Here is an 18,572-nt window from a genome sequence, read left to right as displayed (position 1 = left end):
AACTACCTAATACACAGTTAATGGCTTTAAATGAGCCGTTCAAAAATGATACATAAATGATAAATTTATATATGTTTTTTGATAAATTTATGTATGTTTGTACTATTGGATATCAATTTTCTGTAGTTTTATCACTGTGTCATTTCTTTCCACAATTTTATCATCCTATATTTAGTTTATGAAAATATTATCCATATTTCTGAATAAATTCAAATTTTTCTTTTTTTAAATTGCAAAACTCAAACAGCATAGCATTAACATAGACTAAATTTTAAGCAAATAAATTAATATATAAATATATATATATATATATATATATTTTACTTTCTTAATACCTTATAGCATCAAGCAAACCTTAATACCTTAATTCTGCAAATATAACTGCCATCATCGGCCCTTTTTTGTTCACTATCCAAGTTTCCTGCCAGAGTGTTTTTAGAATCGCAGTTAAATGCAAATGAAGGAATAGCAGTACTTGTAGAAAAAAGAGATAGAGGGCGCTGCGCCGCCCGTTTGTGTAGCTAATGAAGAGTTTTCTCTAGAGAGAGTTGAGAGGTTGATGAGAGTGGTTGACAGAGGCATAAACTAGATCTGTAAATCTGTATATAATACTTGTACATAGTCTTCTCTTCATTAAATAGATTTAGTTAAAGGAAAGTGTCTTTACTTGATAATATAAACATATCAAGAATCACTGATGCCGAATATGGAATATTAAGTAAGTTATTACATACAACAAGTTTCTGGTGCATCGGCCGGAAATCGAACCAGGGCCGCCCGCGTGGCAGACGAGCATTCTACCACTGAATCACTGATGCCGAGTATGGAATATTAAGTAAGTTACAATATACAAAAAGTTTCTGGTAGCATCAGGCCAAAAGGTGAGTCATTTCATTTTATCTGCATGCAAATTATCTTTGAAAATGAGTTTTGAAGAAACTATCGAGAGAAATAGAAAAATTAGAGGTTCAGTTTGTAATAGTGCAACAATTAATAAGGAAATTGGAAGAGGAATTGCAAAGCGAGAATCCAAACCTAGAAGTGTTGCAGGAATGGCTTTCAGTGTTAATCGAGAGAGAAACTAGCTTGTTAAAATATGATGAAATTATTAATGCTCATTGCACTGTTCAGGAATTAGAGGTAGAACATTGTTTAGAATACAGCAAATCCGTCATTAGATTTAAATCAAAAATCAATAGATATATTCAAAATGTGGGTAAAACCGGAAGAACTTCACAAGTTTCAGAAATCAAAACTAACTATAATATATAAATTGAAAGTTTAGGAATTTCTGAGTGCGCGTCGGAAAGGAGTGCTGGCGATGAGCAAATAATTAAACATGCTGGTGATGAGCAAATAATTAAACAATTTGAAGAGGATCTGAAATATGTAGACGGGAAGTATGAAGCTCGCTTGTTGTGGAATAGGAGTCCAGAGCATTTGGAAAATAATTTTGGGTTAGCAAAAAGGCAGTTCAAAAGGCTGCAGCAAGAGTTAAAAAGTAACAGCTTCGTGAGGGAACAGTTTATGGAAACAATTAAATTTCAGACACAAAACAACATTATTCAAGAGTGTGAGGATATGAGAGAGGGATACTTTATGCCATTCCAAGCAGTGGTCCATAAAGATAAAAAAAAAAAAAAAAAAAAAAAGCGCACTCAAGTTTGAATGGTGTTTAATTGCAGCAGTTGCGAAAGGGGAAAGCTATCGTTAAACAATTGCTTAGAAACAGGCCCAAACCTAAATCCGAATATTTTGGATATCATTCCTACGATTTGAAATTGGATTCTGCAGTGACATAGAAAAGGCATTTTTGATGATTGGGATAGCAAGGGAAGATAGGCAATATTTAAAATTTCTTTGGTATCCTGATAATGATAGAAAGGACTTTAAAATTATGCAAATGAACAGAGTATTATTTGGATGTAATTGCTCACCGTTTTTATTGAGTGCAACGATCAAATATCATTTAAAGAAATACACGGAAACAAACAAAAACTGTGTCGAGATGTTAAATAGCCCACCGTATGCAGACGATTTGTGTTATGGAGGGGAAAGTGTAGAATCAGCTTTCAGTCTTTCATCAGAGGTGGTATCTATTTTGAAAGATGCAAGTTTTAATTTGAGAAAGCTAAACACTAATTCTAGAGAGCTGTATGACATGTGAGTTCAGAAAGGGTTATGTTAGGATTGGTGTGGAACTTACAAGAGGATGGTTTGAGAGTACACATTACATCATTGTTGAGTAGTTTGGAATCATTGAGAAATAGTAAAAGATCGGTGTTAAGCACAGCAGTTAAGGTGTTTGACCCAGTCGGATTTACTTCTCCATATGTGGTACGAATTAAGAGACTGATGCAGGAAATATGGGAGAGAGGTTTGGGGTGGGATTCAGAGTTGCCAAAGGAGTTACGGTGCAAATGGATAAAGTGGTGTGCTAAAATTGAGGAATTAAACACATTGAAAATAGAGAGGTACTACTTTTCAGAAGTTCTAAGTAAAGGTCATTCAGTTGAAATTCATATTTTCAGTGATGCGTCAGAAGTGGCATATGAAGCGGTGGCATATTTTAGATATAAGAATGAGAGAGGAGAGGTATGTACGTCGTTTATAATGTCGAAGAGTAGGATAGCTCCTTAAAAATGTTCTCCCTCCCTAGGTTGGAATTGATGAGGGCTGTAGTTGCAACTAGGTTAGGGAAATATTTAGAAAATGTTTCAGGATTTGATAGGTAGGCTAGTTCTGTGGACGGATTCAGAAATTTGCTTGTGGTGGATAAAGGGGCCAGCACGTGAATGGAAACAGTTCGCGTCGAACAGAGTTTCGGAAATACAAGACTGTATTTCGCCTGATAAGTGGAAATGTTACCCAGGATCAGAAAACCCAGCAGATAAATTAACTCGTGGTGAAACAGCAAATGCATTGGTGAAGGATAATAACTGGTTGCATGGTCCATCGTGGTTGAAAGATTCTGAAGATCAATGGCCTGAGCAGAAGTTTAAAGTAGAAACTGATTCTCAAAATTTGGAACGTTTAAGCACTTATGTTCAGATGACAATTCCAGAAGGAGAAACTGCGTTAAACATTACCAAATTCAGCAGTCTGAAAAAATTGTTGAGAGTTACAGCTTGGGTAAAGCAGTTTGTCGCCAAGCTAAGAAAACGTACCTGTGAGGAAGGTCCTCTTACTGTATTGGAGATCCGAGAAGCTGAGGAGTACTGGATAAAACAAGTCCAGAGAGAGAAATACTTTTCGGATATTCAACAACTAGAGAGGAATAATCTAATAACACGAGATTCGAAGCTTTACAGTTTAGCACCATATTTGGATAGTAGAGGTATTTTGCGTGCAGAGGTCGTTTGGAACAAGCAGAATTAATAGATGACGAAAAACATCCTATTACTCTGCCGAAGTCGAAGTTCACCGAACTAGTGATATTTAGTGAACACGTAAAAGTATTCTATTCAGAAGTCATGGCAATGTTGTTCAAAGTCAGGAATAAATTTTGGATACCTAAAGGAAGACAAGTAGTAAAGAAAGTTATTAACGCTTGCCTGGTGTGTAAAAAGTTCGCAGTGAAGCCCGCCAAACAGTTAACGGGTCAGTTACCAAGAGATCATGTAGTCCAAAGTAATGCTTTCACAGTTGTAGGCATTGACTTAACAGGAGCGGTTACTATTAGAGAAAAAGCAGATATCTACAAAAAGGTGTACATAACCTTATTTACATGCGCCGTTACTCATGCTGTACACATTGAAGTGGTCTCAGATATGTCAGCAAAAAGTTTCATTTTTTCATTACGACGTTTTTTAGAAAGAAGAGGAAGCTGCAAAGTGATTTATTCCGAGAATGCCAAGAATTTCCGCAGCACATGTGAAATGCTTAAGGGATTTAAAAGAATCAGAGTAGAGCTAAGTGTGAGAGATTTCTTGACATCCAAAGATATAACATGGAAATTCATACCTGAGTGTTCCCCATAGTGAGGAGGGTTCTGGAAGCGTCTGATGAGAAGCATCAAGGAACGTCTGAAGAAAATCTTAGGGAGAGCATTACTGACTTTCGAAGAGCTCTCTACAATATTAACTGAACTCGAGTGTGTGTTAAATAATATACCTTTAACACATGAGAGAATGAGCTGGGTGAACCTTGCCCGCTCACACCTTCATAGTTTTTTTTGTCAGGACGTGATACATTTAACTTTCCCGAGCATTTCTTGGAAATTTTTAACAAGGTGTCCGACAAAGAGACTTTAACTAGGAGGAAGCTTTACCAATCTAGACTCTTAAAATTAACATGGATCAAGTAGAAAGAGCAATATTTATTCCGTCTTAGAAATGCGCATAACTTTGCTAATCCTAAAACTGAGCGGAACATTAAGACTGGAGACGTTGTGTTGGTAGAAGGACCAAAACAATCCAAACTACTTTGGGACATGGGTGTAATTGAAAACGTGATTATAGGAAGAGATGGACATGTTCGAGCATGCTTCATTCACATGCCCAAAGGCCAATTCAGATGTTAAATCCTTTCGAAATTTAATTTAGAACTTTTGATATTATTGAGTTTTTATTATTATATTATTAATTATTATATTCATTTGTGGCTTTGATATATACTATAGATTATTCTTTTATATTATTCATTTATATATGCCGTACTATTTAGTATTAATCCATTATTAATTAATGTTGATATTGTTATATAAGTAAGTGGTGCACTCTTATTAAAGAGTACAGGTGGGGAGTGATGTAGAAAAAAGAGATAGAGGGCGCTGCACCGCCCATATGTGTAGCTAATTAAGAGTTTTCTCTATAGAGAGTTGAGAGGTTGATGAGAGTGGTTGAGAGAGGCATAAACCAGATACTCTGTAATCTGTATATAATACTTGTACATAGTCTTTTCTTCATTAAATAGATTTAGTTAAAGGAAAGTGTTTTTACTTGATAATATAACATATCAAGAATCATCGATGCCGAGTATGGAATGTTAAGTAACTTATTACAGTACTTGAGTCGAAGTTCCAGAATATTAAGTAAGTTATTACAGTACTTGAGTCGAAGTTTCAGAATATTAAGTAAGTTATTACAGTACTTGAGTCGAAGTTCCACTGACTTCGTTAGAGAGCCAGAGATTCTGATCAGTGCGTGTTCACCTTTTAGCTATACTCTCTCTAAACTATTACTGTGCTCGGCCATATTTCAGGCTCTTGATAGCTTTGCAGTTTAGTTAACATTTAGGGGCCAACTTGGTGATGAAGTCAACTTTCCAAAAACAACTACAAACAGTTTTTTCACTGATATCATAACTCCATACTTTTGCAAGTTCAGACATACAGTCATGTACATTTATTACACATAAAAGCCGCTTACTTTCAATTCCCATTAGGACCTTCTTCAAAAATCTTCAGTGATAATAGATCTTAACACTTTTTATCCACCCTTGATACATAAGCTGCAGTTTTAGAGTGGTATTTGACGGAAAGAAAAAATCTTAAAATTTTTATACAGGTCGTTGATATCTTGAGGGTGAGCATTGAAATTGTCTATCACTAGTGCACTTTTTCATTTCTATATAGCCATGTATTTTATTTTAAATTTTTTAGACACTTTTAAAAAATGTCCAAGGTCATCCACAGTTGTTCAAGTCATCTTATTAAAATTATAATCTACTTCCAGTGATTTAATACCTGTAAAACAACTTGAAATTTCACTCTTTCCTATTTTCAAGTAAGTTTCCTAAGTAAAGATCTCAATTTTTCATTTCTTTCCATATTTGCATATAGTAGAATAGAAACTTTTCTATGCTTTCTTTCAAAACATTACCTTTTTCTGAATGTTAATGTTCTCTGCAGTAAGCATTGATAAAATAAGACAGTTTCGTCGGCATTGAAGATATCTTTTGGCTTGTACATTTTAATCTGTCCATATCATACAGTCATCTACATTAAAATTTCTGCTTTCACCATATATGATTTTTTCATGTCTTTTTTTGAATTTCGCCAGCCACTTATTACTCGCACGAAATTCACTTTGTCCTAAAGCTTTGGTAAACTGTAGGTTTCTATAGTAACAATAGGCTGGATACAGGTAAATTTTGTCCTTCTCACTGTAAGCAGCCATTTTAACATCGTTTCATGAGCATCTTCACCAACTGCATATTTTCTTATACATGGACTTGAATCAGTGAAATCAAAGCTTGTCCTGGTTCTTCAGGATTGTCAATAAACTACTTTGCAAAATACCAAATTTAATGCTAAAGTCTTTCTTCTTTGCATTTTTGTCCACTATTTTGAGAATCAGCATTTTTTCTTGAAGTGTTATACACTTCCATTTCGACATTTTTACCATTTAATACACAACTAACTTCCAGGACGCGCGCTTGGCAATTTTACATGAGCTTGTGCGCGTCGTATTTTTTACGACATCCGTTGTTTTACCATTTTTGGCACAAAAAACGACAGAAATGAGTGAATATTGATAATAAATTTATTAAGAAATAAAATATTAATCTTATTATTGCAAAATACAAATGATATAACATTCAAATGTAATTAAATTATTTTTAAGTTCTTATGTTAGTGAGATGGAAATGCAATGATGTCTATTATAGAAAATTTTAAATTTATTATTTAATAATTATATTTTTAAATCAAAGCTAATTTTAATATTCATCAAAGACAAGTATAGACAACAAAAAAAGGAAAACACCTTAGTAAGAAAAAAAGTAAGTTTAGCATTACTTACTTCTGCAAAGAAATTTACTTCTTACTGGTTACAAAAACACACTTTAAACTAACTTTGATGTTTTTATTTATTTCTAAGAAATAGAAATATAAGAAAATAAGGAATGGAAATTGCTATTGTTCTCCCATCCAAAGGTTTCCTTGTCTTCCTTTTCTTCATTAGATAATTCTTGAAGAATCCGAGCAAAATCAGCTGGTTGCACACACTTTTTTTGTCACAAAAACCGATATAAAATTTACAGAGCCAAATGTATTCAAATTAAAATAACACACAGCAATTAATAACACAAAATTACAAAATATTTGAGAAAAAATTATTTTCCAAATTTTAAGACACGACCACGCGCGTGTTGTAAATTTTATGAAAAAGCTGCCACGTAGCACAAAAGCCCAGTTTAAAAAAAAAAAAAAAAAAAAAAAAAATCTGCCGTGCACGACCTGTGTATTAGTTAAATTATAATAAAGAAGTTTAATCTAAACCTTCATCTGAGTTTGTTTTTCTTTCATTTGAAGACTAAGACATGAAAGTAAGTGACTTGACAGTCTACACAGAATCAGAATTCTTAGATTGTTGTAATTTTCATGTTTCTGCGCATTTAAAAAAGGGCAAAACGCCATATTCTGATAAACTCAAGTTCCAATTTTGTTCACGCAGTGCTTGTGGATGGCAATACAATAAGATACACTGATTTTTCCAAATTTCGATTTAGATTTTTAAAAAATTGAATGTTTAAACGATTTTCTGCACACGAGAAAAAGTCTTTTAAACGAAATTTGTATGAAATCGTTAACATATTTCCGAAGCGAAAGATTCAAATGTTTGGTGGATTTTCGAAAATCGTTCGACCATTTGAAACAACAGAATTATTAAAGGGGTGACTGTTGAAAACGATTTTTTAACCGAATAATTTAATCGACAACAAGTTAGTGACAATTAAAAGATGAAAATAAAATAAAGTTGAAATTTTTTATATAAAAAGTAAGTTTTCATTAAAACTAAAAAAATAATTAAAAAGCTAAAAGAAGAAAAATAATTTACTATTTAGTTTCATGGGAATAAGAGATTAAAATAGTTCTCTTTACAGAACTCAACTAGAATAATCCCGAATAATAAAAACATGAAAGTTTAAATACCAAAATCTGTTAATAAAATTGAACTTGCACTGACAAATATAAAAACCATTATCATTATAAATTTATCAATGAACGCCCCGCGTTTTTAATATTCATGATATAAAAATTACAAATGAATTTGTAAAGAGAATTATTTAATCGTTTTTTCTCACGAAACAATATGATAAATTATTTTTTTAATTTCATTAATTATTTTATGAGTTTTGAATAAAAGCCTATTGTGAAAAAACGTTTTAAACTTACATTATTGTTTTTAGTTGCTTAGTTTGTTAATTAATAACAAAGAGACTAATTTGAAAGATAAAGAAAAGTAAAACAAAAAAAATGGTTTTCCCCATGTGTAACGTGTATACGAGTCAGTTTCCCTTAGAAAGTCCTCCACGAAGGCATCCCTACCCTTAGGCAGATAGCCCTAGTGTGCTTTGCCATAATTAAATACACACAGACACATGCACGAAAAAGGTAGATTAAAAAGGGGAAATTACAAATACAAAACAAAAATTTAAATTAAGTACAAATACAAAAAAAAAAAAAAAAAAAAAAACTGAAATGTTTCAGATTTTAAATTACGTCCAAAGGGGCGTTTTTTAACATTTTGTGTGTTACCTTTCTTTATTAAATATCATGTTCCTCGCACTTAAACCATAAGATCCAGTGCAACAGCAATATCGCAAAATAGTTTTAAAACGAGCATATCTTTAGAATTTCCGATACAGAGACTCACGCGCTGGAGATAAAAATGTTTTTTCTGCACAACGTTGCCATTGCTCGCTTTGAAATCCTTGAGTTTGTTAATCAAAAATTCATCAAAGTTTTAAAAAATAGGAAATCGATCATAAAACAAATTTCAAATTTGGTCTTCCACATGCTCATATTCGTTGGAGGATTACGTTATTCAAAATTCGATGACTATGTACCGTTGTTTTATCACAATACGAGAAATATACATACATTTATGCAGATTTTTCATTATTTAATTTCTTCAAATATAATGCAGGACTCTAACATTTTGTGGCAACAGTTTGAAAAGTGAACCGACATTTATGAGTCCGATGCAAAATGCCAAAATGAAACTAATAGTCCTTCGGGATTCAAATCCCTTTGGACTAAAAAGTCAAATGACTTACTGTTGGCACATTCCATGATGTGGGGAAGGGTAGAAAGGAAGAATAGAAATGACCTTCAGGTGTCTCAGCTTCAATATACAAAAAATGTGCATTAAAAACTGAATTTGTCGTAAATTTTGCGCATGCGCGCATACTGGAAGGTTAAAAGGGTTAGCAGTATAAAACACCAAAAAGCAGAAATAAAAATAATGTGCAGCTGTTGCTCAACCTTAAACTAGTTTGCACAACAGAATTGGTTAAGGAATTTTTAATGTTAGGTTAGGTTAAGGAATTTTTAACAACAGGATGGGTTAAGGAATTTTTGAGGATAGGTGTTTTCTCATTCAAAAGTATTCCTCCCCTCTACTTCACCTCTCATGTAAAATGGAATGTAACAACAGATAACAAGCCAACTGCTTTTTCTTCGACTACAGTTGCATGCACATACATGTCACAGCAAATGAATAAATAATTTTAAAGTAGAAAGAAAAATCAACCATTAAAAAAACTTTGTTAAATACAGAGTGTTATCTGAGGATTCTTATACAAGAAAATTAACAGCTGTGGAACAGTTCCATGGAAAACTTAGCTAAATACAGGAATTCATAAAATAAAGTGTTCGTTAAAAAAAGGTTTCGCTGTATATGTTACTCCAGTTTCTGACTTCAACCTAATCTTTCTCACAACATGTTAAATCAGCATTTGACATCAAATTATAGTGTGGACTTACATCAACAGTATCATTTAAGTAATGGAAATGCTGTCATTTAGTTATAAAAGCCCGCTGAAGGAAAATAACAGCTGCCAGAAGCAAGTAATGAAATGCAAGATAACGACATGTAAAGATTCCTCACATGTATTTTAAAACACAGCCAGTACAATGAGTCACTACTGATAAATAGTCAGCATTCAAAAGAGACTACTGACAGGAACTGTAAGTATTTCTACACTCTGACACCTTTCTCACTACTCATTTTAACAAACTAAATAAAAGTATGCAAAGAACATCTATTAGATGCACTGGTAGTAATAAAAGGTTAAATCAAAACAGAAGAGAAACACAGCAGAGTAAAACATAAAATTAGCAGAGCAAAAACCTTGACCAGATTTAGTCAAGAACTGAATCAATATCGAGGGCAAACACAAGTACAGGTCCCTCTTCATCAGGAGAAAAGAAATCTGCAAGACTGGAAAGCAGTGGGAATTTTTCAATTTCATTACTATTTTTGACGACAGATGATGCTACCTTCTCGTTCACTTTACTGCCATAAAATATGATCACTGCGCCCACTGTTTTCCAGTCTTGCAGATTTCTTTCCTGCTGATGAAGAGGGACTTGTATCAGTTTACCCTTGAAATAAATTGAGTTCTTGACTAAATCTGTGCCAAACACAAGGTTGTTGCTTTGCTAATTTTATGAATAAGTTAAATATCTGCAATATCCAAAAATTACTTTTTCTTGAAGAGCAGGACTATCTTGAGGTACTGGAGTTGAATTTTCTTCTCTTTGCACATTATTGCTGACATCTTCATGTAAATTTGAATTGTCAACATCAGGTAGAGATTTTGACCCACTGCAGTTTTCACCTTCTTTAAGCAAATTTATCTGAAAGATTACATACATATACACAAAAACTTAAATTTATAAATACACATTAAAAAATATAAAAAAAGAGAAATATGTCAACTTGAATTAAAAATTAGTTAAAATTCGACATTAAACTGGCATTTTCCTTTTTAAAAAAAGTTTTGATATTTATATAGTTTTCTATCAACTTTTAAATAAATAAAATATAAAAAAAGACAAACTCAGACACACTGTATGCAACTAAGGTAAAAAGTTATTATCAAATGTTCAAAACTTTCTAATGTAATTAAATATTATTTTTAGTTCCTAAAACTTAACAGATTGTGAATTAGTTATAACAAAGTAGGCTGAAGTTATCTATGCAGTGGCATTACATTATTTAAATGAAGGTTATGAATTAGTTATAACAAAATAGGCTGAAGTTATCTATGCAGTGCCATTATATTATTTAAATGCAGGACATTCATTTCGAAATTAATCTCTATCATGTGGTCTTACATCATGGCTTATGATGCACAGCCTTACTTAATGGCAAACAGTCTATTAGCCAATAATAATATTAAATTTTGCAAACTCAAACCTTAAATAACCAACAGAAAAAAAAAAAAAAAAAAAAAAAAAAAAAAGAGAGAGAGAGAGAGAGAACTATAAAATCATCATGAATCTAGCAACTGTTTTTTTGGGGGGAAGGGGCAATTTATACCCATTTCACCTGTCACTTCATCTTGCCTTGTCTACAGCTTTTTTTCTTTTCCACCAATACTAAAAAATGCGAAATATTTGCTTGAAATTATCAAACAACGAGTGTACTCTTATCAGTACTAACATTACTTCAGTGCATCAATTATGCTTTAATAACCATATGCAAATCCCCAATTGTGAATTTAATGGAATGAAAAAGATCTGGTATTCAGCTTTATCTTTCATGTCACTTCCATTATTACATCATTCAGCATTACTTCAATTGTCATTTAAATTTTTACTACACACAACACGCACATTCTCTCTCTCTCTCACACACACACACATATACATATATAAATGAAGAAACTGACATTGCAACTATCATGCTGAATTTTCTCAAAATCAATTTTTTTTTTTTTTTTTTTTTTTTTTTTTTTTTTATATATATATATATATATTCAAAAATAAAAGTTCACTTAGTTAAATTTCAGAAATATATTATCTCCCACAGTATTAAAATAATCGATAAAAAAAAAAGAATTTTGCTGCTACTAAATTACAAAACATAATAAATTACTTACAATTATTTGTCCATTAGTGAAAATTTAAGCACTACTTCAAGTTACATATTTTTAAAATAAATTTAAGTGTCACACCTACTAACTCAATAAAATGAACATTATAAAAATAGAGAAAGGTTATTGTTACTGGAATATGGCAAAGCACATGAGGGCTATCTGCCTAAGAGAAAGGATGCTTTCATGGAGGCTTCCTAAAAGAAAAAGGCTTGCATTTATGTTAAAACATTTGGAAAACCTGAAAAACCAATGATGCAGCCAGTCCGTTCACTTATGTTTGAACTAAACTTCTATACTCTGTACTGTTAAACAGTGCAAGCAAAATTTAAAACATCACAGTAAGTAATTTGAATAGTATGAGAAACCATCAAATTCTGCCATTTTGCCAACTTCATCACACTGAACCTATTTAACAGAAATACTTTTATAATATATATCAGGGTTCATAGCCACATTTTAGTTAAAAAAATAAGCACCTATAAGCACTTTTCAAGCACATTTTACGAAAAAAAAATAAGCACCTGTCTAATTACATTATACACAACTGCATAACCTTAAAAATTAGACTCGTAATTTAAAATATGAGAAATGCAGTATTTATTAAGAGAGAATAAGCATTACCTCAACCATGGAAAATAATTACTTTTTTTTTTTTTAATTTTACACAACAGTTAAATTTACAGAACTAGTTTACAATGAGAGAAAAAAAAAACTATGCAGAACTAAACTATATTACAAGATTTAATGATGAAATTTCAGTTCAAAATAGAGGAAATAAATAATAATAAGGCATATTGATTCTATTTGCTTGGAACTTAATAATAAATACAATTTATTTTTCCACTCATATTGATATTTAACTAATTTAAATCTAAATTCAGAACATTTTCTAAATTTTCATCATATATCAGTTTTCTCTTAACAGATATTGCAAGCAAAGTAATTTAATTAAAAAAGAGGAACATTTCTGAAATCAGAAGACAGAAATTTGCTTCATGCAGTCATCCTTTAACAGTAAAAGCTTAACTACCCGCATACTTGAAAATTGGCGAATATTCGGACAGTCGAGCGTAACTTAAAAAAAGAGGAGCGGAGGGGGGTGATAGACTGTAGCGGTTCTTTAGATTTTTCTGCTAAATAAATGCTTTTGACATTTCGATATATGCATCATATAAAAACAAACCAATGGAACAGAAAAATATTCTGCTTAGCAAGCACAGTAAAACTCTTTTAAGTGTTCATAAACAAATCTCGGACCAAACATAAAAATGAATTATCTTTGCAAAGTATCGCAAACGTTATTGCGCAATACGTACGCCGTAATTCTTCCTACATGATATTATGCAATCGGATTCAACAGCTGCCGGTATTGGGAGAATAAAGAACTAAATAAAGGAAAAGAAAGAGACTTACCAATCTGGGGTGTTTTTCATTCTAATTTTCGACAGACTGCGTTAAATATCCGGAATAGAATCATTCTTCGCTTGAGTTGGTAGACCGCAGAACTTTTAGTCCCCTTCAATCCAGATTGGAAAGTGACAAAAAAAAAAAAAAGGTCCGTTGCTTGTTTTGCAGCGAACTGTAACAGTTTTATTATTCGAGCTTTTGCGGAGAAAGGGGAGAACCTCCCAACCTTCGTACTGTATAATGTATTGGAAAAAAAAAAAAAATAAATTAAATTATTTTGACTATTCGATTACTTTCCCTTTATTTAAGCCATTCCGAATATTATTCCTTACAAAGCTAATCTGTGTTAAAACACAACCATTTTTGGAAGTTTACTATACTTCAGCAGTTACTGCAACTATGTTATTATAAACATTCATACATATACTCATAATATAAGCATAACTATCATAATAAACACGAATATGAACTGACCAAGCGGAACTAAAAAGCAAATTATTAAAATCTTGATAGAAATTCAAACGTGTGTAGTATTTGGGTGGGAGGAAAAGAATGACGAATGACAATTCTTTGGCCAACAAAATGACGGGCACCTGTCTGTACTCTCTGTGCACACCAAAGGTTATGCTAATGCAGAGAAAGGGGGAAAAGCTATTTCCGGGAGTATGATTCACCATCTGACATTTCATATTAGGAAGAAAAGTTGTTTATTTAGTTTCGGCTTTGGTAAGGGGAAAAATTGCGCGTTCATTTAAAAAAAAAGCACTAAAAGCAAAAAATAAGCACTCAAAACAAAAAAATAAGGGCTTCAAAGAAAAAGTAAGCACCTATAAGGGGCTTTATATTTTATTTTCAAATATAAGGACTTATAAGCACTTATAAGGACTCTGTATATTCAAATATATATTTCACACACTAATTATACTTGATCAGAAGCTTAACATCAAATACAACTAGCAACTGCTACCCTAACACTACAATATTGAGAAATGGCTAAAACACTGATATTAAGTTCAGTTTCAGATATATATATACATGGTAAGGCACAGACATTTGTGACTATGGTGTTGCTGCTGAGTAAGGTCTCTAAAAAAAAATCCATTGTTCAAAAAGTCCCTTCAAGAGGTTTGGGAAAAGAGTAGAATTATTCAAATTCTAAGATTCAATTTCTAAATTGTTCTTAGTAAAAATATATTTGTCAACATTTATTTTCAAGGCATTTAGGTAATTAATAACTAATATATCCTCTACACTCATTAATAACGACTTAACAATATGAGTCCTACAACAAATAAATAATGAGATCCACACTTTCTTCCTTTAAGTTGTCAAATTCTGCTCCAATGATTAATCAATATACACAAGAGCAACTATGGTACAGAAAACGAATCATTAAACAAAACTGGAACATATTTTTTAATACAGTCAAAAGTCGTTAATCCGGACTCGTCGGGACTTCGGCGATTCCGGATTATCGATTTTTCCGGATTATAGATCATCAGTTTAAATCTCGTAAGATGGCATGCAGAAATTCTAAAATTAAAAATATGAAACCGTAATTTATGAAATAAAGAACAATTATGATCTAAAGGGTACCAAAATTTGCAAAAAGAAAAAGCTTAATATTTATTTGTTTACTTTATTAAACATTTCTTTCAATGTAAGTTGTTTAAGTTTTGCTTCGTTTCATGTGATAATACTTTCTCTTTAATTCTATTAAACAGACATAATTTCTTGTTCAGTTACAAAGTTCCGCCGTTCAAGTCCTATAATTGCTGCGTCAAGAACACCGACTAATTTGTCAATCGAAATTTTTTTGTTTTCAATAACCTCTGTCACTTTTCTTCGCTATCGGAAGCGAATTATGACGAGGAACTTGTTTTAAATCATATCAAAGACGGAGTATATCGAGATGAAATACTACATTTGGTAAGGAATTATAAGCCAAATAAAATAAAAACATCTGCGCTGAAGATAAGGATAGTGCTGACAAATCAACTTCCAATTCATTACGCGCCCGCCGAGCAGCGTGAAATTGATAAACAGATTTCGGATTTCAAAACATACTTTCGCTTTAGATCCTTTACATATTAACAAATATATATCAGAAATTCTATTTGATATAATCGAAAGTTTAAGCTTACTTTTATAAAATTGCTCTTACAGTCTGCAAAAAATAATAAGCCGGATGCAATTCGAAAATTAAGGAACAACGCAATCATCAACATTAACTGAAATAGATAATTATTTAGCTTATACGTCAATTATACATAAAATGCGCACGCGAAAACGTATTCTACACTTGCGCACACTCATATGCGCAGTCGTAGAAGGTCTTACGCGCACGCGTGAACGCCTCTGCGCATGTGTCAACGCGGCGCATGCGCAGAAAGTTTTTAGTTTTGATGTCCGGATTATAGATCATTCCGAATTATGGGTGTCCGAATTAACGACTTTTGACTGCATATCTTAAACCAAAACAACGAAAGAAAATATAACATCTTAAAATGCACACAACATAAACATATGACATAAATAATAACATGCAGATTTTGTCCATAATGTTTAAAAGTAGTCATTACATGAATATTACAGTTGAAGTTACATTAAACAAATAGTAAGATAATAATACATAATAGCAGTGTTAAAAGAATAACAGTTGTGGTTATTTTTCAGGAAGAAAAGAGCTGAACAGGGTTTGTACATAGTTCTTCAAATAGAAAATGAGTACTTTTAAGGACAACCAATGAACAACTTAAGGGCCTATCAACAAATAGAACTGAATAAATTACGAGGAATTATCTATGCAACTGCCTTCTCTCTTGCAATATTATTATAAGAATGAAACAGAAATATGTTCTATGGATACTCTCTAAAATTTAACATACAAATTTAACAAAAACAAGTTTGAGTATAAAATCAAAACATTTTCAAGTAGTTAACATTGCAGTACAAACATAATTTTTTGAAATACTTATATACAGAGGGTAAAAATTAAATGAACAACTGTAAAAAACTGGCTGGTTAGTTAGGTAGCTCAAGGTCAATGTTGACATTCACTATATTCAAAATGCTTGTTTGTTAGTAAACTTCACTAAAACATCAACCCTATTCACAGGTTTTTAAAAACCGTGGACAAATGATCAAAAGTCCTAACCATAGTTACTTATAGCCCACATAAAACAAGAGAAGGTCTTTGAGTACGATGGCCATTTTGTCATGGATAAATTCCTTTGAGACACTGATACCAAAAGAAATGAATCACTGGCAGTAAGTTCCATGCAGAGATCTTTTATTGAGCACTACAAACCTCTAACTGAATTCTTGTGAGCTCTAGAAACACAGTCTTTAAATGTCATACTATGACTGACTGAAATGTGCATAAAACCCTTCATATTAAAGACAAATACATACTTTCCAGCTATATGATATAATTATTGGACCCTGCTTTATATTTTGCTTAATAATTATGAAAAGACTTTTAATTCTTTCCTTAACAACTTTAGGGGTGGGGGACCGACAGACCCATTTCAAAGCCTGAATATAGCAAAGTTATATTTATTCTTTTACAACAATATATTTGCTTTCATCGGTTTTAACTATAGGTTAGGTTATTTAAGCAAGGCAAAGCCTGGATGGCCATATGCTTAGGAGGAAGGATGCTTTGGTAGATGACTTTTTGAGGAAAAACTGCTTCTATTCACATCACACATGGGGAACAGCACAAAAATCAACCATGCAGCCAGCTTGTTTGTCTGGAATTGAAATCAAACCAATTAGAACTACCACTATTTAGGAGTCTTAAACACTCGGCCACTTGTGCAGTGAAAATAACATACCACTCTCATATACAGACACATATCTTTGTTTAAAACCTCATCCTATCCACCACAAATTTCTCCAAGACACTGATCTCAAATGAAATGAAATCATTGGTGGTCAGTTCCATGCAAAGATCTTTTGATGGAGATTCAGAAACCTTAAACCAAGTTTGTAGGATACCTAAATCAGGGTTCTTGAATATCAAACTATAACTACCAGAAGTTTTATGAAACTTCTTCTTGAAGAGAATTACACGCCATTCAGCCATCTGACAAAATTATTGAACCTTGCTTTAGGTTTCTCCTGATCTCCACAAAACTTTAATCAAGTTTATAAGAACCCTCAAAAGAGAGTTCATAATACCTGACTGAAAAATGTATAAAACTAACATTTTGAAGACAATTACATGCCTTCAAGCACTTTGACATTTATGATATCCTGCTTTATGTTTCTCTTAATAACCTAATAAGAGTTTTTCTCAATCTTTCCTGAACAACCTTGGTTTAAAAAATAAAAAAGTCAGACTCCTTTCAAGGCCTCCAAATAGTGAGGCTTCATTCACTCTTTTACTACAGTTACTTGCTTTCATGAAATTCAACAATCATAAAAGAACCTGAAACCACAACTACTTTCGTATACAGACATTTCTACACATAGCTTTGCAAAAACTCATTAAACCCATGGCACATTTCTCTGAGACATTAACCACAAAATAAATGAAAACAGGAGTTGTCAGTAAGTAACATGCAGAGATCTTCTAGTGGAGCTCCACAAACTTTCAACCAAGTTTGTAAGAGCCCTAGGAAACAGATCCTTAAATGTCATACTATGACTCACTGAGAGGTGCATAAAACCTTAATCTGAAAACCAATTACATGACTTTTAGCCATCTTGCATAATAACAGAGCACTTCTCTATGTGTCTCTTAATAACTTCAAGAAGACTTTCATTATTCCTTTCTCAACAATCTTGGGGTGGAAGTCAGAACCTGAGGAGGGGAAACAGTCCTTTCAGCAGCTTCACACAGCCAAGTCCCTTCACTACAGTTAAAATTTTGCTTTGCGAACTTGCTTTCATTAACTTCAGCAATAACATGAGAACCTCCAGTCATACTACTCTTGTACGGACATATTCCTACAAATACCTGCCCATGAAACCTCATCTCATCTGCTACATATTTCTGTTAAACAAGAAATTAAAAAAAAAAAAAAAATCATGGGCTGTCAGTTTTATGCACAGATGTTTTAATAAAGCTCCACAAACTTTTAATTAAGTTTGTAGGAGCCCTTAAAAACAAGATTCTAAAATGTCATACTATGACTAATTGAAAAATGTATTAAAATTTACCTTGAGAAAATTACATACCTTCCAGCAGTCTTAGGCAATGCTAGAGCCCTGTTTCTCTTAAACACTTCATGAAGCATTTTCTTCATTCTTTCCTGAACAACCTTGTGAGGGGAAACACCCTTCAAGACCTCTTGATAGCCAGCCTCCATTCACTCTTTTACTAT

The 18,572-nt window shown here is 32.4% G+C and overlaps 1 protein-coding gene across 1 annotated transcript in view; it reads right to left on the bottom strand.

Moving 5' to 3' along the window:
• Window positions 1–18,572, bottom strand: part of LOC118181986 (uncharacterized) — a 111,384-nt gene that overhangs the window by 75,097 nt on the left and 17,715 nt on the right. The window contains exon 7 of the mRNA XM_085819151.1: window positions 10,436–10,588. Within this exon, the coding sequence (XP_085675277.1) occupies window positions 10,436–10,588 (153 nt within the window). The remainder of the gene's footprint in view (window positions 1–10,435; window positions 10,589–18,572) is intronic.

The sequence above is a fragment of the Stegodyphus dumicola genome, chromosome 6 (genome assembly GCF_044657685.1).
Source record: "Stegodyphus dumicola isolate Sdum_Otavi_A_Nest chromosome 6, ASM4465768v1".
Classification (NCBI taxonomy): domain Eukaryota; kingdom Metazoa; phylum Arthropoda; class Arachnida; order Araneae; family Eresidae; genus Stegodyphus; species Stegodyphus dumicola.
The sequence above is the reverse complement of the archived record's forward strand: the minus strand, read 5'-3'. Positions and strand labels throughout refer to the sequence as shown.